Source organism: Aethalodelphis obliquidens, unplaced genomic scaffold (genome assembly GCF_003676395.1).
Source record: "Aethalodelphis obliquidens isolate GAN/ISIS:26980383/991018 unplaced genomic scaffold, ASM367639v1 scaffold18, whole genome shotgun sequence".
NCBI classification, from domain to species: domain Eukaryota; kingdom Metazoa; phylum Chordata; class Mammalia; order Artiodactyla; family Delphinidae; genus Aethalodelphis; species Aethalodelphis obliquidens.
Window position 1 is genome coordinate 11,902,572 of NW_020837962.1, and position 27,592 is coordinate 11,930,163.

Below are 27,592 nucleotides of genomic sequence, written 5' to 3' on the forward strand. Positions count from 1 at the left end.
GCCTGGGCTCATAGCCCCGGCCCAAGCACAGGGCCTGCCTCTAGGCAGCCTCCTGGGCCACAGCCCCTTGGGTGTCCACACCCCAGCTGCTGTCCCTAAAAGCCACTTAGGCTGAAGCGGCAAGGCTGCTCCCCCATCCCCTGGATGATGCTGCCATAGGCTGCTGCCTGGCTAGCCACCTCCATCTGTCTGTCTGTCTCTCCAGAGGCTGCCTGTCTGGCCTGTGACTGGCCTCCCTGAACCCAACCTGGTACTGCTGTCCCCGGAGGCAGTGAGGGTGGGTATGGACAGTGGGGTCCACCACATGCCACCCCAGGTGGGGTTTAGGGGTCACCCTATAGCAACCAGGACCACCCAGGACCTGCCATGCTATAGCTTTGAGGCCATACCAGAGACGAGGGAGGTGGCTGGAGGGGAGACCCCCAGACCAAGGGGAAGGGAAGGTAGGGACCCCTGATCCCTTGGGTCAGGAGGCTTGGAGACCTCTTCCCCTTCTGTAGAACAGACACTCCCAGATCAGCCTTCTGCAGCCCAGGACTCAGCCTGTGAGTGAAATGGATGGGAACAGAACACCACTGGAGGGTGGGGTAACCAAGGGATGTGGTCACAGCCAGGGGCCAGGAACACTGTGCCCCAGAATAACAAAGGAGGCCCCAAAGCAAAAGAGAAGCCAAGGAGGTACCAAGAAAGGTTAGCAGAGTAACAAAGCTAACATCATAGTAACAAAGGGGACAGATAGCAAAGGAAGTGGATAAAAGCAACAGAATAAAGGCAGCAGGGAACCACTCGGAAGGGAGAGCAGGAGTGAGTGAGAGGGAACAGGGTGAGTACGGAGCACCTGGGGTGACAGAGGTGAAGAAAGGTGACCCAGCAGCTCTCTGGCCAAACTCTCCCAGGCCTCTTCCTTCAGCCGCACTGTGCGGAGGTGCAAGAAGAGAGAGTCCAGGCAGCAAAGGGAAGGGAGAAGCCTGGGCAGCGGCCCGGAAGTGTGCACTGAAAGGTGTTTGGGCTGGAAGCTGTTTGGGTCGCTGGGGATGGGCTGGGGGAGGTGAGCACGAGGCCAGCAGCAGGCGGGAAGGCGGACAGGTTGCAGGTGAGCAGAGGTCTGGGTGACCCCCACCCCCTCACGCTCCTGTGCTCACCCCACTCCAGCCATCCTGGTCCGCTGGGATGCGACAGAGGGAGAGGAAGTATGTCAGATCTTCCAGTCCTTCCCTCCCCTAGGTCCACCTGGTGTAGGATTGTCCTGTGCTCCTGTCTGGGGGGAGGGGGTTTCCTCTGACCTTTGAACCTACCTCCCTGCGGAGATGGGGCAGAGCCTGGGTCTGGGCAGAGACTCTTTTGGTGTGACCGTGAGCAGAGGCCTTGTCTCCTGAGGGAGGGCCGGAGCCCCCTCCCTAATAGGCATTAAGGGCCTCGCGCGATGACCAGGCGTCGCTTACGACCCTTTCCTTTAGACTTCGCCAGGCCTCTCTTCAGAGCCCCATATTGGAGCAGGCGGGACCAGCACAACGGGAAGAGAGATGAGAACAAGAGACCCACAGATGAGAGGGAGAGAGAATTGGAGAGGCTTCGAGGATCGAAGAGTGCGGAAGTGCATAAGGCCCGTGGTCAAGGACTCCCAGGTGGACTGCCCCGCCCACCCAGGGATGGCCCCGCCTACCTCCTCCCATCGCCAGAGGAGCGGAGTGCGACTGTAGCCCGGGAGAGCAGCCGCGCAGCGCTTCCTGCCGGCGATGAGTGGGATTACATCGTCCGGGGAGCTGCCCAAGGTTCCACCTCTCTGTCTCTGACTGGTCCAGCCCTGCCGAGTGGGGGATTGGAGTGACACCTGCGCCCTAGGGCTGCTTGCACTGCAGGAGCATAGGGGCGCCATGGGGGTGGTAGCAGAGAAGCTGGGCCTCTGCTGAGCTCCTAACAGGCTCTGCTTTCTCGTCTTGAATCTGGCACCAACCTCTCTGGACTGGGGTATCTTCAGGCACCATGAAATCTAGCCCCTCACCGAGTGTTCCAGCACTTGTGACCAAACATTTGCAGGCCACTTGGTGCCAGGCCCTGGCGAGCACTGGGGAAACATCACTGAGACCCAGGGAAACAGATTTGTGTACCTTGGCAAGGGAAGCCCAGGGCTGGGGCAGCCTCCAGGAGGGGCATTTAACCTGGCCTGGGGCCCTGGAGTCCTCAGGCAGGGTGAACCACAGGGCTGTTCTGGAATCTGCCTAGAGTTCCTGCAGGCTGTGTGGGGAAGGGGAGGGAGGAATGAGACTGTGGAACAGGGCCTGGCCTCAGAGCATGGATTTCATTGCATGGGTGGTGGGAGCCCTTGAGGTGTTGTGGACTGGGGGTGACAAGGTCAGGACACCCATGTTTTGAAAGGCCAAGTTCAGTGAGGAGCAGGGGCGAGAGCACTGGTGGAGTTGGGGGAGAGGAGGTTGACCTCAGTGGTCTGTGACTTCCCCCAGCGCAGATCCTAGAAGAAAAAAATACTGAGTGGAATCAGAGTAAATAAATTCTGGAGTCCGTAAGAATTGGAAGGGTGGAGTAAAACAGAGTACCCATATTAGCAGACCATGTGGAAGAGAGATGCACCCAGGAGGTGAGAGGAAATTGCCAGTGGGAAGAGGCCTCCAGAGGGTGCTTCCAGAGGCCAAGGAGGTTAGTGTGGGAGCTGGCTCCATGTGGGCACCCCAAAACCAAGAGCTAGACAGACGTGAGGCCACCCCTCCCCTGTCCTTGCTGGGTGCCCCAAGGGCAGCCTTGCCACATGGCCAAGGGAGGACTAGAAGGGCAGACAGCATCAGGGCACAGTGACCAGGCAGTTCGAGGTCCAGGACAGTTGTGGGAGTCGGAGACCACACTGAAGAGGGTTGAAGGGGGAGCAGAAGGGTGGAGTGAGGGGGGCACTGGAAGGGGACCCAGGTGTCCTTGCTATTCAAGATGGCAGAGCACATTTATATGGGGGGACTGGAGATAATAACTGGAAATGCAGAAGGGGATAAGAAGTGGAGGGGTTCCTGAGGAGGAAAGGGGGTCTCAGGTGGAGGGACCCTTCCTCCCTAGGGAGAGATCACGGCCATGGCGATGAAGAAGGGGGCCAGGTGTTTCCCACTTTGTCTCTGGAAGCCCTTGGCTGAGGGGAGGGAGGGGTTCCAAGGAGATCCGGGTTTGAAATGAATTCTGGGAGATGGGGAAAAGACTGGATGGGCTGCCAGGTCTTAAGGTCCCACCCCCTTGGGGAGGACATTCTCCCCATGCTGGCCAGGGGGCATAGTGAGGGGACCTCCTGTGGGCCTCCTAGGAGGCTGGAGTGGGGGCTCCAGCTCAGCGCGGAGGGTGTGAGCTACTGCTCTCCTCCTGCACACCTTGGTAAGTGGCAGCAGGACCCAGCGTCTGACTGCCCTCCCCCACCGTGGGATACCCCTCCCCTCCTGGGGGACCCTGGGACCTGGTCTAATGACCTCACACCCTAACAGGAGGGGCAGCACTGGCAGAGAAGGGAGAAGGGGACCCAGCCCCCAGCAGAGTCAGCCTCCGTCCCCCATTCTGCCCCGCAAGGACACACAGATCTCGGCTGTTGAGGGGAGCTTGCCCGGGCCAGCTGGAGGGCTCCTGACATTTGCCAGGGCGTGGGCGCGGCTGTTTGCGCCCCGAAGCTAGATGTAAAGTACACATCGCGGAGGAAAAGGGTCAAACACCGGGGCGCGGCAACTAGGCAGGTTTTATTGACCAGATGGCCGGCCTGCTGGCAGAAGACATTCCGCCTGCGTCAGGCGTGGGGGCGTGGGCAGGGGCTGCGATCAGGACGGCTCTGGGGAGAGGCGGGGGCTGGCGAAGGCGGTTCCCTGCGCAGACCATGACTGAGCAGGAGACACTCCGAAGGCTCTGGAAAGAACAGAGAGGACCGTGGGAAGAGGGTTGTGCGACCTCCACTACCGCTCCCCCGACTCCCCAGGCTGGAAGAGTAGGGACTGCCCCAGGAAAGCCTTCCTCTACTGGGAGTCGGGGATGGAAAGGTTGTAGGGTGCCCTGTGGGCAGGCAGACGTGCGCTCCGGTCTCAGATCTCCCGAGACACCCTCGTCCACTGCTGTCCCCGTCCCCTTCCTCTCCCCGCGTACCTGGCCCGCTCTTCAGAGGTCCAGGAGTAGGATCCCAGCCGCAGCTCCGGTTGGGGCGCGGACTTCGGGGCGCGCGGGCTGCGAGGCGCACTCACCGGGAGCCCTGCGCGGGAGCTGCTGCGTCGCACCTCCCACAGTTTCTGAACTCCGGAGGGAAGCAACAGAGCATCGCGGGCGGCGGGCCCCCCAGAGACGGTGCTTCTGGCAGATGGCCCCTGGGGGGACACGCCCAGGCCGAAGCCGTCCCAGGCAAGGGGCCCGGCAGCCGGGCGCAGTGCGCGGCGCCACACGTAGGGCGAGCGGCGCAGCCCCATTAGCAGGCCCGCGGCGCGGCCCACCGTGTGGTAACGGGGACTCGACACGTGCTTGTACCAGGCGGCGGCGGGCAGCGGCAGCAGCAACAGCAGCAACAGCAATGCGATCAGCCAGCGGCTCGCAGTGGGCCCCGGCCCGGGGCTCCGCACCCCCGTGCCCCGCGCCAGGGTGCTCACGTTGACCGCCGCCCGGAGGGCGGACCAGAAACTGGCTCAGTCGTGTCTGGGCGCGCAGTGTCGGGAAGCTGGAGTGCGGGAGGCTACAGGCTAGGAGTTGGTGCGGGTGGGTCCAGCTATAACTGCTCGGTGGCCCCGCCCCTGCTCGCCCCCGCGGTACCTGAGGGGCTCCCCAAGGGTAGGGGGAGGGATGAAGTGAGAGGAGGAGCCCAGGCTGCGAGGCGGGGACGTGTGTTACTGAAGCACCCTCGCTGAGTGGGCCTCTATGTAGAATTAATCTTGACGCTCTGCTTGGGGCTCCCCTGCTCCCCTCTCTTAGCCCCCCTCTGCCTCTTCCCCCCAAAGAGAGGAACTTCCAGGCATAGGGATGGGGGGACAGGATGTTCCCTGAGCCAGAGCTCTTGCAGGTGGGGCACAAGCAGAGCAAAGACAGGGAGGCCGGCAGAGCCCTACTGGGGTAAAGCAGGAGAGCTGATTGGTGGGGGCCCTCTGCACCACTCAAGACCCCTCTGTGTATGTTCCCCCTGGAGGGTTGTTCCCTGTCCTCGCCTAACACAGCTATCAAATCTGTTCCCACACCCATTCCTCTCCTCCCTAACCCCTAGCTTCTCCCCAACAACCCACTTCCCAGCTGCAGCTGGATGGATGCTTGCAACTGCAAGTTTGGCCGCATCAAACCCTCTCTGAAACAGTGGTTAGGTTAGGCTCCCAGAATAAAGAGTCAGCCCCTCATACTGCCTGGGAAGGATAAGCTCTGCAGTCTTCCAGCCTCCTCTTTGGTTATGATCCCCCCCAAAACCACTTTCTCTGGCCAGGGCAGTCTCAATTCACTTGCCATACCCAACAACCCATGAGTTTGCCCACCTCTGTGCTTCTGTGCCTGGGACATTCCATCCTTTTCAATCTGGCAAACTCCTACTCATCCTTCAGGATCCTGCTTAGATAGCCCTTCTCTGAATAGTCTCCCAGAGTATCCCTCTGTGCCTGCCTGGGCTTAATAGCCCCCTTCCAGAGGACAGGGCCTGACCCATTCTTGCCTGAGTCCTAAACCAGGGAGGATGCAGCCCTCAAAATAATCACACCTCACCCCACCCCCCAGCAACCACACCACTCACGGGGCACCTTCTAGATCCCAGACACCAAGGATCCTGAAATATCTTATTTTGATCTCCAAACAATGCCACAACGTGGGACAATTATTGATTCCATCTACCAATGAAGAAACTAAGGCATGGGGAAAATTAACTTGTTCCAGGTCACCTGTTGGGTAAGCACTAGGGGGAGTGGGGCCCAACCTAGACCCCCAGCCTGAGAGTTCCAGTTTGGGGACCCCAGCTGCAGTGCTCAATGGAAACCTCCCATCCCCCTCCGCCTGTCTCTTCAGCAAAAAGGAGGGGTGACCCCGGGGGCATGGGGGAACACAGTCTGAGTCTGTCCTTCCTCTCAGACCTGCATGTTGGAAGAGGAACAGAGGGGCTGAGGGGTGCCGAGGACGGTGTCTGCTTCTGAGGCATGAGGGGCAGAGAGATTCTGGTAATCCCCTGGGGAGCTCTAGAAGCAGCAGCAGCAGCAGCAGCTCTCCCCACAAAGGCCCTGCAGAGCTGCTGAGAAATGTGTCCTGGAGCCCAGTGACCCAGGCTTGATGGTGGTGGGGGGGGGAGGGGTAAGTGCCTCAACCTCTTCTGCCTCAGTTTCCTCATTTGTAAACTGGGGATAATCCCGGTCAGCTTGCTGTGAGTATTAAGAATACAGGCTGGGACTTCCCTAATGGTGCAGTGATTAAGAATCTGCCTGCCAATGCAGGGGACACGGATTCGATCCCTGGTCCGGGAAGATCCCACATGCCGCAGAGCAACTGAGCCCGTGCCCCACAACTACTGAGCCTGTGCTCTACAGCCTGTGAGTCACAACTACTGAGCCCATGAGCCACAACTACTGAAGCCTGAGCGCCTAGAGCCCATGCTCTACAATGAGAGAAACCACCGCAATGAGAAGCCCGCGCACCACAACGCCCCACTCACCAACTAGAGAAAGCCTGCACTCAGCAACAAATATCCAATGCAGCCAAAAATAAAAATATAATAAAATAATTTTTTTTAAAAAAGAAAAGAAATCCAGGCTGGGGGACTTCCCTGGTGGTCCAGTGGGTAAGACTCCACGCTCCCAATGCAGGGAGCCTAGGTTCAGTCTCTGATCAGGGAACTAGATCCCACATGCATGCCACAACTAAGAAGTCCGCATGCGAAACTAAGACCTGGCGCAGCCTAAATAAATAAATAAATATTAAAAAAAAAAAATCCAGGCTGGGCCTTGACATCTTGACACTGTGCCTGGCACACAGTAGGCGCTCTATAAATGGCGTGGCTACCATCTAATTGCTGTTGCTGTTGCTGTTCTAGCGGCTGCCTAGTCCCCTAAATTGTCAGAGAAATCCCTTTGATGGAGGGGTGACAGCGCTGGGACCAGGCAGGGAGGGGGTACAGAGGAAGCCACCTGCGTACCTGGAAGGGCCTGGAGGACCGAAGGGACCAGTGGGCCGAGTGGAAAGCTGCCCCTCCCACCTCTGCCTCACTCTTCTGGGGCCCCTCCACCTTGAGAGCTGCCTAGAGTGCTTGGTGGGCGGGCAGTGTGGCACAAGCGGGCTGCCAGGGTCCCCTGGCACTGCTGCCCCCTCCCTAATAAGGGGATGCAGAGGACTGCAGCCTGGGCAGACAGGGAGCTTCTGCAGGGAGAATGTCATCGATGTGAAATCTGATCAATCATGGCCTATGCTGTAACGGACGTTTCTGCGCAGTTGGAAAATTTAAGAGAACTACAATTAGCAGCATGGTAAATCTGAAAACACAACGTTGAGCAAAGAAAAAAATGCTCTGCACAATGATACGTTTGGTGTCTGAAGTTTAAATACCAGCAATCCCTCCCGCTTGTTTATGACTGTGAACCAGAGAGAGTGAAAATGTCAGGGTGCAGGTGAAGGATGAAGGCCACATTAGGACAGAGCAGGGCGGCTGCCTGTCAGCTGGAGGTGTGTGGAAGGCAGGCAGGCAGGGAGCCCAGGGCTGGGTAAGGGAGAAAAGCACAGAACAACTTGATGGTCCCTGGTGGCTCCTAGTTTGGGGTGCTCAGGAAGAGGGGCTCTGTGCTTTACCTAGCCCTGACCCCAGGGGCCCAGGGACAAATGTCTCTGCCAGCCCTCCCCCATCCAGGACTCTGGAGCCAAAGTCTATTGCCAGAGGAGGTAGTGGCCCTAATGGTCCATAAGAGCTGCCTTGTCTTTCTGGGGCTCACCACTCCTTTCATCCACACACAGCCCCTTCTAGAAGCTGACTGATCATGGCTTCTGACTATTTGCACACCACCTCCCCTGACACTGGACCAAGCCCTCCAGAGACTGGGACCATGTCTGCCTCATACTCACGGCCCCCATCCCAGGCACAGAGCCTGGCTGCCAACAGGAACCCCATCCTAATGACACAGTAAATGAGGAAATCTCTCCGTTTTGTCATTTTAAAAATTATTATATTTTATAATATCAAGGTCATATACGTTATAAGTCAAATGCTAGTATAAGGGACAAAATAAAGCTGTCTCTGTTCCACCCTTTCACATCCCCATCCTGCCCTCCAGGGGCAACTACTTCCAACTCTTTCAGCTATTTTTCCTAGTATTTGCCTCCATATTTTGAAGTCATAAACTTAACTGCTACTCTAAAAATGGGTGGTCTTTTTAAGGAGGTATAAGATACTTTGAGTAAAGTGTGCACATCTTAACAATTGCATTTGTTACATATGCCTACACTTGTGTGCCCACAGCCCAGATCAAGGTAGAAAAGATTTCAGCTCCCTAGGGGGCTCCTTTACGCCACTTCCTAGCCAGAAGCCCCAGAATAACTCATCTATCACCTCAGATCGGAATTTTCTCAACCTCAGCATGGTTGGCATTTGTGAGGCTGTTCTGGCATGGTAGGATGTTGAGCAGCATCCCTGGCCTTTACTCATTTGTGTAGGCAGCAAAATAGCCCCTCCCCAAAGACATCTATGCCCTAATCCCTGGAACCTGTGAATATTTACTTTACATGGTAAAGGGGAATTAAAGTTGCAGATAAAATTGAGGATGCTAATCCACTGAATTTAATATAAGCAAAGCACCCTGAATTATCCAGGTGAGCCCAATGTAATCTCAAGGGTTCTTTAGCGTGGAGGAGGGAGGAAGAGTCAGAGAAGGAATGGTGACAATGGAAACAGAGGGTGAAGTGATGTGCTTTGCAGAAGGAGGAAGGGCCACGAGCCATGGGATGCAGGCTCCCCCTAGAAGCTGGAAAAGCCAAGGAAATGGATTCTCCTCTAGAGCCTCCAGGAGGAATGCAGCCCACCTTCACCTTGATTTTATCCCAGTGAGATCCATTTTGAATTCCTGAATTCCAGAACTGTAATCTAATGAATTTGGGTTGTTTTAAGCCATTGTTTGTTGTAATTTTTTTACAGCAACAATAGGAAACTAATGCATCAGTAGATGTCAGTAACAATCCCACCCCACTGTGACAACCAAAAATGTCTCCAGACATTTCCACGTCTCCTTGAGGCCAAAATCACTTCCAATTGAGAAACACTAACTGAGATTATAAACTGCTGCTTTTAAATTTACCTTTTTTTTTAGGCATCAAACGGCTTCCTCCTAATTTATTAAATTTATTTATTTATTTTTGGCTACGTTGTGTCTTCATTGCTGCGCGCGGGCTTTTCTCTAGTTGCAGAGAGCAGGGGCTACTCTTCATTGTGGTGTGCAGGCTTCTCATTGCGGTGGCTTCTCTTTGTTGTGGAGCACGGGCTCTAGGCGCGTGGGCTCAGTAGTTGTGGCTCATGGGCTGTAGAGCACAGCCTCAGTAGTTGTGGCACAGGGGCTCCGCAGCATGTGGTATTTTCCTGGACCAGGGCTTGAACCTGTGTCCCCTGCACTGGCAGGCGGATTCTTAACCAATGCGCCACCAGGGAAGTCCCATGGCTTCCTCCTAATTTAGATGAAGCTTTGGCTCTCTCCCACCCCAGTCACCTCACTTCTCATCTCTCCATCCTCCCAATATGATTTTATCATAATTTTTGGTTGACACTAGTCAGCATTTGTATTATTCTGACCATGTAAATATTACTCTCTGCTGAGCCAAGTAGTGTACTATAATTACATTTTTTTCTTGTTGATAGCTGTCTTATTATCTTTCTTTCCTTGTTTTTCTATATTCTTAGTTTGTTATTTCCCCCCAAATGCTCCAAGGAGCTCCAAGCTCCTTGCAATAAATTTTCCTGATTCTCAAGCACACAAGGAGATCACCCACCATCAGTTCCTTATTTACTCTGGAAATCTCCCTCTGGGAGCCCTTGGCCTCCTGCTCCAATCTGGACATCCACTCTCTAAGCCTCTGCACAGGCATCATTTGAATGGGGACATGGGAGCTAAATACTTTGTCCTTTTTATGTTGATGGCTTTATGCGTTGATGGAAAGTTATTCTAGGTGTATAATTTGTGGATGGAAATCATATTCCTTCAGAAATTGGAGAGAATTTCTAGCTTCCAGTGTCCCAGGATTGTAAGTCTGATTCTCAATCCATCATGCAGGTTTTTCTCCCTCCTTACCCCCTCCCTCCTGAAGCTCTCAGGCCCTTTGCTTTATCTGTAGTACTCTGGTATTCCATGATGATGTCCCTCACTGAGGGTCTTTTTTACTTGATTGGGTCCTTTAAACGTGGAGACTCATGTCCTTCAGCTCTGGCATATCTTGCCTTATTGGCTCTTTGATAATTTGCGCCTCTCCATTTTCTCTGTTCTCTCTGAAATTCCTATTAGTTAGATACTACACTGTCTGGATTCAGACTTCTATCTTCTTATTTTCTCTGTTTTCTATCTAGTTGTCTTGTTCTGCTTGCTGAGAGACTTCCTCAACTTTATCTTCCCACTTTGCTCTTGAACTTTTAGTTGTTGTTAGTTTTGTTTTGTTGGACGCGCCATGTGGCATGTGAGGTCTTAGTTCCCCGATGAGGGATCAAACCCATGCCCCCTGCATTGGGAGTGCAGGGTCTTAACCCCTGGACCACCAGGGAAGTCCCTGTTGTTATGTTTTTAATTTTTAATTTCTAAGGGCTCTTTCTTGTTCTCTGCTTTGTGGTTGTTATGGTTGTTCAAGGCATCCTAGTCTCATTTCATGGAAGGAATATCTTTCTTGTGAATATCATATATATATATATATAATATATATGTATATAAATTATATATATAAGTAATATATATAAATTATACATATATGTATATATGTGTGTGTGTGTATGTATATATATATATATATATATATATATATATATCTCCTTGGAGGGAGGAACATCTCTTGAATCTTTCTCCTCCTTTTTTTTTGCCGTAGGCGGGCCTCTCACTGTTGTGGCCTCTCTCCTTGCAGAGCACAGGCTCTGGACGCGCAGGCTCAGCATGGCTCACACGCCCAGCCGCTCCGCGGCATGTGGGATCTTCCCAGACCGGGGCACGAACCCGTGTCACCTGCATCGGCAGGAGGACTCTCAACCACTGCACCACCAGGGAAGCCCTCTTTCTCCTCCTTTTAATCTCCACTGCCACTATCCAAGTTCAGATTTTCCCCTCCTATTCTGGGATTGCTTCTGTGGCTTATATATATATATATATAAATATATATATAGATATATATGTTTATGATCTGTCTAAAATTTCCTTCTGATCTCTGGGTCTGCTTGTTTTCATCCCTGTATCACACACTGCAGGCTTTCCTCATGAGTCTGGAGATCATTTGTTGCCTGTGCACAGTTGTGAGTGAGACCCTGCAACACTGGTTGGCTGCTCCTTTTTTGGGGGGCATGGCTTGCTGAGTGTGGGCTTCACTGTAGGGCAGCTGGACAGCAGGACAGCTTTTCTTTCTTTTTTTTTTTTTTTTGACTTAAAACATTAGGTGTTTATTTTTCTCAAGTAACAAGTCTTGAAGATATTAAAACATTTTCCCTTCAGCGTTATCACATATCTTCTAAGGGATAATGAATGAATAAACGATTTCTCACAATCATTGTATAACTTAGGTTTCTTCCATATATGCATTACTTAGAGGCTTTCTCACATTCTTCACAACCAGTTCTTTTCACTTACCATTTGGTTGTATGTCTTAAAGATTGAGAGTTCACTGAAAGCTACTTTACATGGATATCATTAAAAGGGGGTTTACTGAGCATGAGTTCTCTCATGACACCAAAGGGGTAAGGATTTACTGAAACATTGCCTGCAGACATTGCATTTATAGGGTTTTTCTCCAGTATGTATTCTTTTGTGTGCAATGAGATTACACTTTACACTAACGGATTTTCCACATTGATTACACTCATAGAGTTTCTCTTCCATGTGAGTTCTCATGTGTATTGTTAGGGACACATGCCTGCTAAAAGCTTTTCCATGCTCACTGCACTTAAAAGGTTTCTTGTCCCTGGTATGGATTTTCATATGCCTCCTATGAGATAAGAGACCACGGAATGTTTTCCCACATTCCTTACATTCATGTTTCATTTTCATGTGAATTTTCTTGTGTAAAACGAGGAAAGATTTCACTCTGAAGGCTTTTCCACATCGATTACATGTAAAGGGTTTTTCTCCAGTGTGAATTCTCACATGTTCTTTAAGGCATGAACTATCCCTGAAGGTTTTCCCACAGTCATTGTACTTACAGGGTTTCTCTCCAGTATGAATTTTCTTGTGCCTGATAAAGTTGGAGCTCAGCCTAAAAGCTTTCCCACATTGATCACACTTGTAAGGTTTCTCTCCAGTATGTATCCGCAGGTGTATCTTAAGAGATGACTTACTACTTAGGGCTTTACCACAATGGCTACATTCAATGGATTTCTCTCCAGTGTGGATTGCCTTATGTCTTTTAAAATATGGGAGGATACTGAAGGTTTTCCCACAATCACTGCACATATAGGGTTTCTCTCCAGTATGTGTTATCTGGTTATGGTAAGCCTACAGCTTCTACTGAAGGTTTTGCTGCATTGATTACATTTGTAGGCTTTTTCTCTTGAATGAGTCCCTGAATGTTGTCTGAGAAGTGAGCTATCTCGGAAGGTTTTTCCACAGTCATGGCATTCATAGGGCTTCTCTCTAGTATGAATTCTCTTGTGATGTGTAAGGTAAGAGCTTGAGCTATAGGCTTTCCCACACTGATCACACTTAAATGGTTTTTCTCCAGTGTAGGTTCTCATGTGCAACTTAATGGATGAATGGCTCTGTAATACTTTACCACACTGATTACACTCAAAAGGTTTCTCTCTAATGTGAGTTTTTTCATCCTTCTTAAGGTGTGAGATTGAATTTAAGACTTTCCCCCAGTCACTGCATTCATAGGATGTCTCTTCTGTATGTTGTCTCTTAAACCCAGCTAAGTTAGAACTCCTGAGGAAGGCATTTTCATCTTTTTTACATTCATAAGATTTTTCCCGAGGAAGAATTCCCTCAGGTGGCTTAAGATGTGAAGAATCTCTAAGGACTTTTGCAGAGTCAAGGTATCGATGGAGTTTCTTGCTAGGGTAAATTTTACTGTGAGTAATGCTAGATTTCACACTCAAGGCTTCAACAATTTCACTGCATTGAATGGGATTGCCTCCAAGAGTTTGTTCCTTCTTGCCATTGAGTGTATATTTCTCCAAAATACCTTGTTTTTGCTGTGGTTGTTTGGCTTTAAGGAGAATCAGCTCATCTGAACAGGTATCTTGATGAATTCTTCTCTCTACTGTCTCCATTTCATCTTCCTGCTCCATCTGGGTGATGAGAGGAGGTTTGCTGAGTTGATGTCTCAGTGAAGCCAAGTTTCTATAGTTCTCCAGCATCACATCTCTGTCCCCTGCAGTGGAAGGGCATAGTCTTTTTTTTAATTAATTAATTTATTTTTGTCTGCGTTGGGTCTGCGTTGCTGCGCGCAGGCTTTCTCTAGCTGTGGTGAGCGGGGGCTACTCTTTGTTGCGGTGTGCGGGCTTCTCATTGTGGTGGCTTGTCTTGTTGCAGAGCACGGGCTCTAGGCGCACGGGCTTCAGTAGTTGTGGCACGCGGGCTCAGTAGTTGTGGCTCACGGGCTCTAGAGTGCAGGCTCAGTAGTTGTGGTGCATGGGCTTAGTTGCTCCGTGGCATGTGGGATCTTCCCGGAACAGGGCTCGAACCTGTGTCCCCTGCATTGGCAGGCAAATTCTCAACCACTGAGCCACCAGGGAAGCCCAAGGGCATAGTCTTAACCACTGGTCAGCCAGGGAAGTCCTCCAGCCCATTTCTGATTCTAAAGTCCAAGCTCATCCGCTCACAACACACTGCCTCTTTTCTGGAAGGGTTCAGATCCGGAGTAGCCTCCTGTGATAGCAGAAGGGAGGTCCTGAGTGTGCCTGGCCCCCAAGGGTAATGAGGAGGCCCCCCAACAGCTGCAGAGACCCAAAGCCCCAGGATTCACAACCGTCCAATCAGCAAACCTGCCCTGATGTTTCTCTGCGTCAAGCCTCCGGGCTCAGCTGGGTGGGCCCAGCCATGAAGAGGACAGGTTCTCTACCCGCCTTTCTATCGGGACTGGGGGAGACCGCTCCTAGTTCAGAGACTGATGTCACCACGTGTTGTCTTTTCTGATAGGGATTGTGTTTGTGAGTGCGCAAGCGCGTGTGTGTGCCCTATGACCACGCCCGTGTGTGTCCCAAATTCAAAAGAAAGATCTGGGTTGGAAAGAGATTTTGAGCTCCTAATAGGGTTGCAAAATATTTAGCAAATAAAAATACAGGACTTCTAGTTAAATTTGAATTTCAGATGAACAACGAGTAACACTTTAGTATAAGTATGACCCATCAATATTTGGAGCATTAAACATTTTGCTCTGGGAGGACAGAGCTGGCCCAAGACTAAGGTCAGAGGAGAGGAGGGCCTGATGCCCGCAGCCCGGCGCCGGACCTGCGGCTGACCTACAACCTGCCCACTCCGCCTAGAGCGCCCGGTGCCGGTGGCGCCGCTCTAGCCGGCGCCTCGCTGAGGCGGAAGTCGTGAGCGCACTTCCGCCAGGTGGGGCCGTTGCTGGGCGGGGCGGTGACGTCGCCCCGGAAGGGGCGGGCCCGCTGGGAGCCAGTCCGTCCCGCGCCGCGCCGCGCCGGCCGGGAGGGGGCCGGATCCCGGACCATGGCGGCGGCGGCGGCCCCGGAGGGGAGGCGCGCGGCCCTGGAGGCGGCGGTGGCGGCACCTGAGCGGGGCGGCGGGAGCTGCGTGCTGTGCTGCGGGGACCTGGAGGCCACGGCGCTGGGCCGCTGCGACCACCCGGTGTGCTATCGCTGCTCCACCAAGATGCGGGTGCTGTGCGAGCAGCGCTACTGCGCCGTGTGCCGCGAGGAGCTGCGCCAGGTGAGCTGCGCTGGCAGGGCCGCGTGTCGGGGCAACTGGGCGGGAGCGGGGGCGCGGCCGGGCGGGGCGGCTGGTCACCCGGAGGCCGGAAGGGGACTTTGCCTTCCTGGTATCCGGCTGCAGGCCTAGTGGCGCCGGCTTCCAAAAGAGAGGCCTGGCGGGGCCACCCGGGGCGGGGTCCCCATCGTGGGGCCGACTGTGGGGCGTGTGGGGGCGGGAGGCAGGAGGTGGCCGAGCTGATTTGAAGAGGCAGCGGTCCTTGTGGGGACAGAGTCTGGGGGCTTTCCTCCTGAGCCCCGGGAATTCCTGCCGGGCCACAGGAGGGGCATGATCAGAGCAGGAGCTCCTAGACCTGCTCGTCTTGGGAGATTATTCATCAGAGGTCTCCATTCCGGTGGAGGCAACAGGGAAAGTGGGCACCTTCAGTGGCAATCTGTCCTGGAAGCAGAGGGTCAATCTGGGCATTTCCAGCCTAGCTGTGTTTCTGGGCCTTTCTGGGTGACGCTGAGCAAACTCCTTCTGAGAATGGCATTTCTATCTATTAAGTGATGGTTGTACTCACCATCACCACCAGAGGGGAAGGCAGAACCACTGAGGTCTCCTCAGGGTGCTTGGTGGATGGGGATAAAAGTGTTGCGAAGTTTTCCTCCTTGCCGGTTCCACCTGGTGGCGGTGGCGTGGCGGGGGGGCGGGGTGGGGCTCAGCTCCAGAGTGGAGGAGAGGGAGTTTCTGATTGTCCAGACTTGGAAGCCCTAGTGAGGTCAGAGGGCTCCACGGAGCTTTCTCCCACCCTCCCCGCAATGCCAGCTGCTGGCTGGGAGCACCTAGCTGGAGCTCCCTTGGTTTGCTGTGCTTTGAGATATGTTTGCTTCCAGAGTTGTGAAACGAAAGGAAACGACATCCTTTCTTCACTTTCTTTTTTAAAAGTAGACTTTTATGTTAAAGGAGCCAAGAAAATGCTGTAATCCCATGAGCACTCTGTGGGCACCTACTCTGTGCCCTATCTGAAAAAGACACTTGGAGATGCTGTCAGTCTGTAATGGGGTGGACAGAGATGCACCCGGACCTGGGAGGGATCTGGGGTGCAGGAGCAGTTGGGGAAACCTTGGGTCTGTGACTTAGTCAGAAGGCACCTCCCAACTTCACCAGAGCCTGCCTTGCCTTCCAGTCTTGCATAACGTGATGTAACTCTTGAATGGCCAGGTTTCCCAGCACACCTGTAGCTTCCTTCCAGGCAGGCAGGCAGGCAGGCAGGCACGTGCAGCGGAGGCCCCGGCCTTGGGCACTGCAGGTCTCACTGAGGAAGTAAGCAGACACCTATATATGGGTGTTGTAGCTAGCATCTGGCCTCTCTCATACCTTGTGGGTCCCATACCCTTCAAGGACTCTGTGGCAAGGGGGTGTGGACATGAGCTTTCAGCTGGCTCCAGCTGGGGTGTGGTTTGGCATCAGGTGCCCTGGCCAAGTCTGGCCTTCCTCTCAGGCCTGCTCCTAGTTGCTAGGTAGCAGGAGGGTGTTCTGGGAAGTTTGGGAAGATGATGCTCCTCTCCATTCATCCTGTTTGCGTCTCACTCTTGAACTCTGAACGCCCCTGTATCCCTTCTGTTCCCTTGCTGAGTCCTGCACTGTCCTCTGAATACGTCCTGTGTCCCATGCCTGCTCGGAAATCCCACAGCGGCCCCAAACCCCTGAACCCTGCCTCTCCTCTGTCTCTTTTATGGGACTAAGTCTTTGTAAAAAATTGGGAGGAAAGTGTGCCAAAATGCTTTTTGCGACAGGCCAGCTCCGTTTGCTAGTTAATTCCTACATCTTGACCTGGTGCCTCCCTGTGCCGGCCTGGGTGAGGAGCCAGATCAGTTAGATTGCCCGGCACTTGCTCAGGGTGGAGGCCGAGGCAGGCTCCCAGCTGATGGGTAGCAGCAGCGCTGGTCTTGAGGGCACACTGGCTGAGACTGTTGTCAAGTCCTGGGTTCCTGTCTTCCCTGGTTGTATCTTTCCCCCAGGCCACTTTCTTCTAAAAGACAATTCTTGTCTTACTTTCCACCTTGCTCTGATCCCCGGTGATGTTGAAGAGGCTTGATGGGGCTGCTGTACAAAGTGGGATGTGTCTGAGCTAGGAGGGGCCCTGCAGGCCACCTGGTACAGCCCCACTGCCCCATTTCATAGGTAGGAATTGGGAGGGGAAGCTGAAGGCAGGTCAGGAGGCAGGACCTGCTGACTCAGGCCATGTACTTCTGTTGTCCCTGCCCCCTCTCCACGAACCTGGTCCTGGCCCGCCTCCTCTGAGAGGACCTGCTTGTCCACGTCTGGCTCCTTGGGTCCCTGTACTCTCCCCGTCCAGCCGCTCTCACACTGGTCGTTGCTGACACCCATCCCTGTCCTCTCACGCACTCATTCTCCGTGAGTGCTCGCTGCACGCTGGGAGTGGGGAGCAGCAAGGCCCCAGGCAGAAACCCCTGTGGTGGGGGAGTCTGAGGGGACTTTCGCCCCCATCTGCCTCTCCTCAGGACCTGATCTTGGGGCCCACCCAGAGGCACCCTTGCCCCGTTAGTCATTTACTACCTGGCCCACCCAGGGGCTGCCCAGGGCGGTCCCTCCTCAAGTATCTAGGCCTGGCCTGTACCTCTGTCCTTGGACCCATGATCCCCTCCCATCAGGGTGATCACCAGCGTGGGTGGGTCTTGGGCCACACTGGTTGGATCCCTAATGGGTTCCTGCCCATCCCTGGCCAGGCCAGCATACCCTCATCCTCCTCCATCCATGCAGTTTTGTGTCTCACCTCACCCTCTGCTGAGGGCAGGGACACTGGCCATTCCAGGCTGCACTGCCATCCCATCGTCTGGTGCAGGCCCGGGGGGCCCAGTCCTGGTCCCAGCCTGTCTGTGAGGGGCAGTTAGCATTTCCCCATCCCACCCCCCAGCTCCAAACCTGCTCACCCTCATTCTCAAATGAACACTTTCCTTTCCCAAGCCTCTTCTGTGGTTCCAATCTCTTCCTGAGCCAACCCAGTGTCCCCCTTCTGCCCTGGCTCAGCTGTGCCCAACCTGGGCTGCCCTACCAGACTGCTCGGGAGGGACAGACACCCCACCCAAGCTGACTGTCACTCAGTCCACGGCAAGGGTGCTCACAGCCCAAGGAGAGATACCACCTGTGGTGGATCAGAGCAGACCTCTGAAAGGAGGGTGACGGGGTGAGGGTGGGGCGCGGGCCCTCCTGGCACAGGTTTCTCTGGGAGGGAAGTTGTTCCTCTGCTGAGTCTGTCGAGCTTGGATGCTTGTTGGCAGTTTTGGGGCTCCCCTCGAGGCTGGGGTTATGGGCACCGAGTCCCGGTGGTTAATTCCTTGTTCTCTGTGCTCCTCCAGCAGCATCCTGAGTGGTTCATGGCCCTGCACCTGCAGGCGCCTATCCCCAGGCAGGAACTGGGGTCTGTGCTGGAAAGGTACCCTTGGGAGTGGTTGGAAGGCAGGGCTGGATGTGGGCTTGCTCTAGGAGGGCAGATCCCATGAGAAGAGGCCAGTGGAAGGCTCGAGGACCTTCCCCATGTCCCTTTGGGACTACGGAGAAAACTGGGGCAGAGGGTGCGGAGGGTGACCCTTTGGAGGCAGAGCCAAGACCTCCCTGTGAAGATGGGTCACAGGGTGCAGCTGGGATGAGGTGCGCTCAGCGTGTGGCGGGGGCAGGGGTGGGCAGCCACATTCATCCTGCCCAGCTTTGCCAGACATGGTGACAAGGGGAAGAAAAGCCTGTTGGGGCGCTGCCCATCCCTCCCACCCGCTCTGACCCTCCAGAATGGCTGTGGCTGGACCATGATGCTTCCATTGGGCTCCTGTGGGGGCGGGTGGGGGGCAGGCTTGGTTGTCAGCCTGCTCTCCACACCCCCAAGCATGTCCTCACAAGTAGAGGCTGAGCTCCCCATCTCCTTCTCCAGAGCCCCCAGGGAATCAGTTTTAACCACCCTGCTGTTGGGGATGGTGTAACCACCCACTCTCCCCAGCCAGTCCTACGCTTTCCCAAGTTCATGGCCACCCTGGCCCCAGACATCCTCCCTGACTGGGCCTAAACCTAGCAGGGGTGATCTTGATGTGGCCTTTACCAAGGAAAGGCTGTCCCCCTGGGTGTGCTGGTAAGGACTCTGAGCTGAGGCGAGTGGCCAGCTCCAGGCTGGGGGACAGTGGTGGATCGGAAAGGGGCACGGAGAGGAGGAGATGGGCCAGTGTGGTCTTGATGCAAGGGGGAGGGGACAGAGAGAAAGGGGGACTGGAGGATGAGGGAGCCCTGGAGGGAGCAGTGCCCTTGTTGACTCAGAGGGTAGGCCTGAGCCTGTGCGGGGGCCCTGGGGGCCAGGCTGGGGGCATTGGAACAGGGGTCTGGTCATCGTCCAGTGCCAGGGTCTGTGGAGAGGCAGAGCAGGCTGCTGGGCCAGGCTCAGCAGGCTTTACCTGAGAGTGCTGGAGAAGTGGCCAGGCTGCAGAGGTGTCCACGACCAGCACACTAGCTCCTCTGTTTGGCACCCCCAGACAGCCCAGTTAACAGGCAGGAAGCTGGCCAAGAACGGGCGGGGGCCATGACCGAGTCCTGTGGGGGAGCCCTTCTCCCCCTTTGCCATCATGGAAGCATCATGGGTGCGTGGAGGGTAGCCAGGCCTTGACGCATGCAATCTGGCCTGGTAGCATTCACTGTTTCCTTAGCTGCTCCTTGGACTGTGTCTCTCCTTTCTCCTGGTGAAAGTCATCCTGTGCCCAATACCCATGTGATTAAGCCCCGGTTTGCCTGGCTGTCTGATCCCTGTCTCTGCCCCTGGGGCGGCCTCTGTCTCTCTGGCAGGTGCCAGTTTGTGTGTGGATGAGTGTGGAGCCGGCTGCCCCCTGGTGGCAAGGCTAGCCGCTGCGTCTCTGTCCTGGCAACCCTAGGTGGGTGGGCTGCGGGTGGGGAGAGGAGACAAGGCTGGCCCAGGCTGGCAGAGGGTGCTTCCTGCTGGGACCTGCCTCAAGCCTCCCAGGAGGGGCCCTGAGTGCCTCCCTTTCTCCTCAGCCTGACGCGTCCATGGTCCGGCTCACCAGTCCCTTTTGCTTTTGGTTTCAGGTGGTCTTTGGGAAGAAGCTTCCTACCTTTGCCACAATCCCTATCCATCAGCTTCAGCATGAGAAGAAGTATGACATCTACTTTGCCGATGGAAAAGTGTTTGCCTTGTACAGGTGAGAGGGGAATTCTCGGCCTGGGTTTCTGAGGGTCTGTGGGATGCTTTGTGGTGGGGACGGACTGTCACCTCCTCTGCTCCTCACATCCCTCAGCGGGGAGGGGGCACTGGTGTGGTGCAGATGTCAAGGCTAGGTGGCTGGTTTCTATCATTGGTTTTCTCTACTGTAACGGGGGATGCTCACAGTCCCCCTCCTGGGGTGGTGGTAAAGAGGGGGCAGTGGGCGACAAGGGGTGAATTCAGGGAAGGCACACAGCCCTGCTTTCTGGGGCTTTTTGAGGTGGTCAGGAGCTTCTGCAAATCAAGCTCTTAGCCTATGGCAGAAAAACCTCATAAAGGGATACAGTTGTTTTGAGGGTGGTCCTCATCTTCCAGGTGAGGGGGCAGGCACCTGTGTGGGCTCAGTCATCATGTCCATCTGATGCAGGGGTCAGTCTCCTGGATCGTGGACCCAGCCCCACCCCGTGGCCTTGTTCAGCTCAGGCCCTGGGCCCAGCACCATCTGGCTCAGTGGTCAGAGTGCTGAAATGCACGGTGGGGCAGGAGTGCCCATCCTCCTGGCTCTTGCTTCCAGGGCATCTGCAGGGGCGTTGGGTGAGGGGCCGTGGGGTGGTTCTAGTGCCCCTCTGGACAGTGATGCTGAGTGCCTTCGGGGGCACTGGTGGCTCTCGATGTCTCCCTAGGCAGCTGCTGCAGCACGAGTGCCCACGGTGTCCTGAGCTGCCACCTTTTGGCCTCTTTGGGGACCTGGAGCAGCATATGCGGAAGCAACATGAGCTATTCTGCTGCAAGCTGTGCCTCAAACACCTCAAGGTGAACCCTACCCCATGGCACCTGCCTGGGGATCGGGCATTCAGGGAGCACCTGGTGGAGGTGGGTGGAGGCCAGGCCCGGTAGAGGCTGGCACAGGGTGCTCAGCCAGACAGCTGTGAGCGGCTTGTTGCTGCCTCTGGCCCTGGACAGGCCAGATCCCCAGGGTTTCCCAGCATCCCCAGCTCTCCTGCCTCACAGAGCCCTCCAGGCTGCTGGTGTCTGGGGCTCTGGGGCAGAACTGATGCCACAGGGTCCCCTGCATTGTCGGGCCGTGGGAAGGGGCAGGAGGCCTGGGAGCCCCCACCCCATTCCCAGCCCCCCATTCCCTGCAGATCTTCACATATGAGCGCAAGTGGTACTCGCGCAAGGACCTGGCTCGGCACCGCATGCAGGGGGACCCTGACGACACGTCGCACCGTGGGCACCCGCTCTGCAAGTTCTGTGACGAGCGCTACCTGGACAACGACGAGCTGCTCAAGCACCTGCGTCGCGACCACTACTTCTGCCACTTCTGCGACTCAGACGGGGCCCAGGACTACTACAGGTGGGAGTGGGCGCACGGCAACCTTGGGACACCCAAGCGGGCTGGGCGAGGGCCCCTGCTGACACCCGGTTTCTGGCAGCGACTACGCGTATCTGCGTGAGCACTTCCGAGAAAAGCACTTTCTGTGCGAGGAGGGTCGCTGCAGCACCGAGCAGTTCACCCACGCATTCCGTACGGAGATCGACCTCAAGGCCCACAAGATGGCCTGCCACAGCCGGAGCCGTGCCGAGGCCCGCCAGAACCGCCAGATCGACCTGCAGTTCAGCTACACGCCGCGGCACTCGCGCCGGAACGAGGGTGAGTGGGGCCCGCCCTGCCGAGCGGGGGCCCCAAGGCAGGGCTCACGTTGCGGAGCCCTGCTCTGGAGGCCTCAGACCCAGGTCCTGATCTGACCCCTCACGTGTGAGCGGGGACAAGGGACAAGCCTGTTGAGCCTGTGTCCCCCCAGCCCATTGAGGAGCCCCAAGCACCTGAGCATGTTGGGACAGGGAGCTCTTCACTGGCTCCTGAGGGTTCTCAGATCTGCTGTTCTGGGGTCCCTGGGACTCTTCCCCAGGTCAGGAGGATGACTGAGTGCCCACTGTATGTAGGTCCCTCCTGGGACTGTGGGGCCAGCAGGCCCAGGCCCCTCTCCCAGCCCAGTTCTTGCTCTGACCTGGTGCCTAGGCTAGAGGCCCAGGACCACTGTGAACCCTGAGAGGTGTCTGCGCCCATACCCCAGGTTCAGGTGCTATGGTGGGTGGGGAGGCCTCTGCTGTCTAAGCCAGAGCACTGGCCTCGGTCTGGCCTGGGCCCGTGACGGGGCTGTGTGCTGGCCGCAGGGGTCGTTGGTGGCGAGGACTACGAGGAGTTGGACAGGTACAACCGCCAGGGCCGCACGGGCCGGGCCAGTGGTCGTGGAGCCCAGCAGAGCCGCCGAGGAAGCTGGAGGTACAAGAGGTGGGAGGATTTGCGTGCCGCCAGGACTTAACGTTCTCCTGGCACCACCCCTGAGGCGGTGGCAGCAGCCAACAGCTGGGCTGGGGATAGGCACCGCTGTCAGGGGACTTTGGCTTTCTGGCCTCTGGTGTCCTGGGCATGGCAACAGGTCTGCTAGGTGTCCTCAGTGAGGATTCCTTCACTTTCCCCTAGTTTTAGCCAGAGACACTGGGACCCTGCAGATTGGGGTGGTAAGGGGGATCCTGGGTCATTGGGGGTTCAGTGCAGTTGTGCCATGAAGCCCCAGCGTGGCAGGCACGCACTCAGGCTGGGCTGCCCCCGATGGCCGGGCTGGATCGAGGCATCTGTGGACCCCAAATGCTACCCCAGAGAACAGGGCCGGGTGTTGCCCAGGGAGCCGAAGCTTGAGGCTGGCAGGTGGATGGTCCAGCTCCCTCCACAGCGCCCTCTCCTGGACAGGGAGGCTGGGCTGGCACCGGTCCCGCTGGCTCCTGGCAGGCAGCCTCCTGGTGTCCAGGCTTCCCAGGGGCAAGGCCCCTCCCCAGCCCCTCATCCTGCATGTCACTGTAGTCCTGGGCCTTGCCCAGCCTGAAGTCATCCCCATCCCAGGGAAGAAGAAGACCGAGAAGTGGCAGCTGCCATCCGGGCCTCGGTGGCTGCGCAGCAGCAACAGCAGCAGCAGCAGCAGCAGCAGCAGCAGGACACACGCAGGAGTGAGGACCAGGAGGAGGGCAGCAGGCCCAGGAAGGAGGAGGCAGGTGCGCAGGGTCCCGAGGAGCCCCGGGGCCCCTGGCGCCCGCCCCGGACTCAGGGCGAAGGCCCAGGTGAGTGGGCCTTCCCTGTAGGCAACTCTACTCTGGTGCAGGAGGTGGGAGGTGGGCTCCTGACCAGCGTGGCGGTGCCCGGACTCGCAGGGCCTCCACCCACAAGGCCAGTGAGAACCCGTGTGCTCGCCAATCACCCCACAGGGTCTGATCCTGCCCTTCAGCGTTGGTCAGCCCTGACCTAGGGTTCTTTTGTGTCTTGTAGGCTCCAAGGAAGCCTCAATAAATGGTCCTGTGAGCCAAGAGGCCTTGCCAGCAACTGGCTCGGCTGCAGGAGCCACATTTCCAAGGTACATGTGTGCACGAACCGGGGCTCCTATGTAAGGTGGGTGGAGGGTGGCCGCCGGGCAGGCCAGGGCCTGGCAGGCCACTGACCCCTCTCCTCTTCTCGGCACAGTGCTCTCCCGCCCCCCACTTCAAAGCTCAAGGACGAAGACTTCCCCAGTCTCTGTGCCTCCACTTCTTCCCCCTGCTCCACAGCAGCTTCCCTGGGCCCCGTGGGGCTGGCGCTGGCCTACTCTGTCCCTGCCAGGGGCAGGAGCACCTTCCAGGAGGAGGACTTTCCTGCCCTGGTGTCCTCTGCCTCCAAGCCCAGCGCTGCCCCCACCAGTCTCATCTCTGCCTGGAACAGCAGTGGTAGCAAGAAGGTGGCGCATCCCGCCCCAGGGGCCCAGTCTGCCAGCGGGGGAAGCCAGCCCCCCAGGAAGGCTGGGAAGGGGGGTAAGGGTGGTAAAAAGAGCGGACTGCCCCGCGCGGAGGAGGAGGAGGAGGAGGATGGCCGCTCCAGCCTCACCACCCAGGAGGTGCGGGGCGTGCCCACGACAGTCGCCGTTTCTTCCCTGCTGGCTGTGGCCTCCACCCAGACCTTCACCAAGGTCGGCAAGAAGAAGAAGGTGGGCTCCGAGAAGTCGGGTGCCTCATCTCCCCCGCCACTGCCCCCTGACAAAGATGGGCCCCCCGGGGCTGAGCAGGCCCCCGCGGCCCCCACTGGCAGAGCTGAGGGGTCAGCTGCTGTCATCGTCAACGGACACACAGAGGGGCTGGTCCCAGCTCGGAGCATCCCCAAGGAACCCCCTGGGCTCCCAAGGCCCCTGGGGCCCCTCCCCTGCCCCACGCCCCAGGAAGACTTCCCAGCGCTCTGCGGCCCCTGCCCACCCAGGATGCCCCCGCCCCCAGGTATGTGTGCCTGGCTCAGGCCTGCTTTTGGGCATCTGGGAAGGGGCCAGGTTTTTGAGTCAGGCTGGAGCCCCTGGGCCCAAGAGGAGCATAGCCCGAGGTTGTGCAGGTGCAGGTGGGGAGAGATGAGCCTGTGTGGTGGTTTCCAGCTTCCTTGGAAACCTGACGGCCAAGTCTGGATGCAGGCTCCATGTCTGTGAGCGGCGTGACTTTGGTCTGCTACATAACTTCTCTGCATCCTTTTATTTATTTTTGGCTGTGTTGGGTCTTCGTTTCTGTGCGCGGGCTTTCTCTGGTTGCGGTGAGCGGGGGCCGCTCCTCATCGCGGTGTGCGGGCCTCTCACTGTCGCGGCCTCTCTTGTTGTGGAGCACAGGCTCCAGACGCGCAGGCTCAGTAGTTGTGGCTCACGGGCCTAGTTGCTCCGCGGCATGTGGGATCTTCCCAGACCAGGGCTCGAACCCGTGACCCCTGCACTGGCAGGCAGATTCTCAGCCACTGCACCACCAGGGAAGCTCCTAGCACTCTCTTGAGATGAAGGCAAAAATGAGTTAACTTAGGCCAGCATTTGCTATGAGGGAGCACAGCATGCATGCCGGCTCTTGGCATCATCAGGCCCTGGGCCTGCTTTGTGGGGGAGGTGCGGTTGTGGACAAAGCCTGACCCTGACCCTGGTGAGATGGGCAGCTTATGGGAAGTGGGGGACCAAGGCTTGTCTGCCTGGCCAGCGAGGGTCACGTCCTGAGATCTTCCTGTGTGCCCCCCCATCCTCCACAGGCTTCAACACCGTGGTGCTCCTGAAGGGCGCTCCGCCTCCACCTCCACCGGGTCTGGTGCCCCCTGTCAGCAAGCCACCCCCTGGCTTCTCTGGCCTTCTGCCTAGCCCCCACCCGGCCTGTGTTCCCAGCACTACGACCACCACGAAAGCGTAAGTGTGCGTGGGCCATCTGGCCTCATGCCCCTGTGGGGGGAGTGCCCTCACCTTGGGCCACTCCAAAGGCTGAAGCCTCCACCTCCTCCCCATGTCCTGATTCCAAACCCAGGCCAACACCCGTGCCACGGGCCTACCTGATCCCCGAGAACTTCCGGGAAAGGAACCTGCAGCTCATCCGGTCCATCAAGGACTTTCTGCAGAGCGACGAGGCCTGCTTCAGCAAGTTCAAGAGCCACTCGGGGCAGTTCAGACAGGTCAGGCAGGCGGGGGTGTGGGGGCCAGCCCGGCCACCTGGGGCCCAGGCCTGGGCCAGGTGTGACTGGGTCTGGCTCTGGGTGGCAGGGCGTGATCTCCGCAGCCCAGTATTACAAAAGCTGCCGGGACCTGCTGGGGGAAAACTTCCAGAAGATCTTCAACGAGCTGCTGGTGCTCCTGCCCGACACGGCCAAGCAGCAGGAGCTGCTGTCTGCACACACAGGCTTTCGAGGCCGTGAGAGGCCTCCCGGCACCAAGGCCAAGAAGAGCAAGAAGAGTGCATGGCAGGCCAGCACCCAGCAGGCGGGCCTGGACTGCTGCGTGTGCCCCACCTGCCAGCAGGTGCTCGCGCACGGTGATGTCAACAGCCACCAGGCGCTGCACGCTGCCCGGGACGACGACTTCCCCTCCCTGCAGGCCATCGCCAGGATCCTCACGTAGCTCCGGACGTAGCTCCTGCCAGCGCAGGCAGGAGCCGCCACACCCATGAGCCTCCTTTCTCCCTCCTCCTCCCTCTGGGCTGCCAGGCAGCCAGGTGAGGCCACCCGCTCAGGCCCCTCAGCTGGCCGGCCTGCCAGGGATCACCAGGAAGGCCCGCACCACCCTGTCAGCACACCGTCATGCAGGAGTCCATCTGGATTTCTCCTGGGAACTGGAGAAAGACCCCTGCCTCAGCAGCAGGCTGGTCTGGGTTTACATTCTCATGCTTTTGGAAGGTGCTGGGGAGGGAAGGGCTGGGATGCCAGGACCTGTGTGTGCTGTCAGAGCCGGTGGCCACGGTGGCCCAATCTGGGACCGCCTGAGCCTGAGGGCTGCGGCACCGTGGTCCCTGAGCTGTGGGGCCAGGGGTGCTGGAGTCAGATGTTGAGTGTGTTGTGTAAACAGTTGGCTGTTTCATTATTCAAGAACGTTCAGGATTAAAAGCAGACACGAAATCGTGCTACTTGAAGTTGAATCTTTTTACGAGACTAGCTGAAACTGGGATCTCAAATTGCCTCTGACCTTTTATAAGACAGTTTATCTTCAAATAAATTTATTTTGCAATAATGCACATAGCTGAGCTTCTCTGCCTTCCGGGGTCACCCCACTCACAGTTGTCAGACACTACAGCTCAGGTGGTCACCAGTGAGTGCTGGGGCGGGGAAGACCTGTGGGGAGAGCTGGGCTTGCTCACAGGAAGAAGCAGCCAACCCTGGGCTCCAGTCCTGGAGGTCGAGCACCGCCCAAGCCTTCCAGGAGTAGAGACAGCCATGCTTGACCTACACTGTGTACCCAGTAAAACTATTCTTCCAGAACCTGGGAGTAACACAGACTTGAGGTTTCAATCCATAGACCAGTGAAGGAGCTACTAAAGATCAACAAGAACAATTTAGAAACAGTGCAGGGCATATCTGAAATACTGAAAGAAAATAATTTGTACTTAATTATTTGGATCCAGTATTTTGAAAAGGAACCAGACACCCAGTGAACTCTCTCCTTTCTGCCACAAACACATATAAATAGTAGGAAAAAAGGTCTAAACACATAGCTACATCCAAATAAGGCAACATCCTTAGATGAAAAGAAAGAGATGTCTTTCTAAAAGAAGCAGAAGGGGGTACCCCAGGTGATGAAGGGGACGTGGCCTGCAGTGGGGCCAGGCCAGAGCCACACGGCTGCATGGGTACTGCCTATCTGAAGCCGAGGGCCTGCCTGCCTGCCTGTGGCTGAGACTGGAGCAAGTTCCTGGGTGATGGCCATGCTCGGAGCCCACTAGGAGACAGAGACTTCACGCTCTTCACTCTCCATGGGACTGCCTAGAGGCCACCTGCATTCCCCACCACACCGGAGAAGCCCCTCATAGCTGATGCCCTCTTTGCAGACCTGAGCACAAGCAGCACCCCCAAAGAGTA

At 56.4% G+C, this 27,592-nt stretch overlaps 2 protein-coding genes across 3 annotated transcripts; one reads left to right on the plus strand and one right to left on the minus strand.

The window, feature by feature from the left end:
- Positions 1 to 3,989: 3,989 nt before the first annotated feature.
- On the minus strand, positions 3,990 to 14,803 carry NPW (neuropeptide W). The gene is given in 4 exon segments (XM_027118366.1): positions 3,990 to 4,026; positions 4,117 to 4,624; positions 4,627 to 4,675; positions 14,651 to 14,803. Coding segments are annotated over 4 exon segments (747 nt in total).
- On the plus strand, positions 14,770 to 26,751 carry ZNF598 (zinc finger protein 598, E3 ubiquitin ligase). 2 transcript variants are annotated; one of them, XM_027117821.1, is made up of 12 exons: positions 14,770 to 15,020; positions 20,103 to 20,215; positions 20,901 to 21,030; positions 21,363 to 21,574; positions 21,654 to 21,871; positions 22,396 to 22,513; positions 23,123 to 23,337; positions 23,543 to 23,627; positions 23,735 to 24,513; positions 25,289 to 25,439; positions 25,555 to 25,699; positions 25,788 to 26,751. In XM_027117821.1, the coding sequence occupies exons 1-12, from the start codon at positions 14,802 to 14,804 to the stop codon at positions 26,139 to 26,141; spliced, it is 2,739 nt and encodes a 912-aa protein (XP_026973622.1). In that variant the 5' UTR covers positions 14,770 to 14,801; the 3' UTR covers positions 26,142 to 26,751. The 2 variants fall into 2 exon arrangements, with proteins under 2 accessions (XP_026973622.1, XP_026973623.1); XM_027117822.1 differs by having other exon boundaries at positions 22,396 to 22,504.
- Positions 26,752 to 27,592: the final 841 nt, after the last annotated feature.

What these genes read in the sequence shown, in the direction of transcription:
- ZNF598 (XM_027117821.1), top strand. Translation starts at nt 14,802, where the DNA reads ATGGCGGCGGCGGCGGCCCCGGAGGGGAGGCGCGCGGCCCTGGAGGCG. An exon ending in GCCGCGAGGAGCTGCGCCAG is followed by an intron (nt 15,021 to 20,102) that starts GTGAGCTGCGCT and finishes TTTTGGTTTCAG; the next exon opens with GTGGTCTTTGGGAAGAAGCT. An exon ending in CAGGATGCCCCCGCCCCCAG is followed by an intron (nt 24,514 to 25,288) that starts GTATGTGTGCCT and finishes CATCCTCCACAG; the next exon opens with GCTTCAACACCGTGGTGCTC.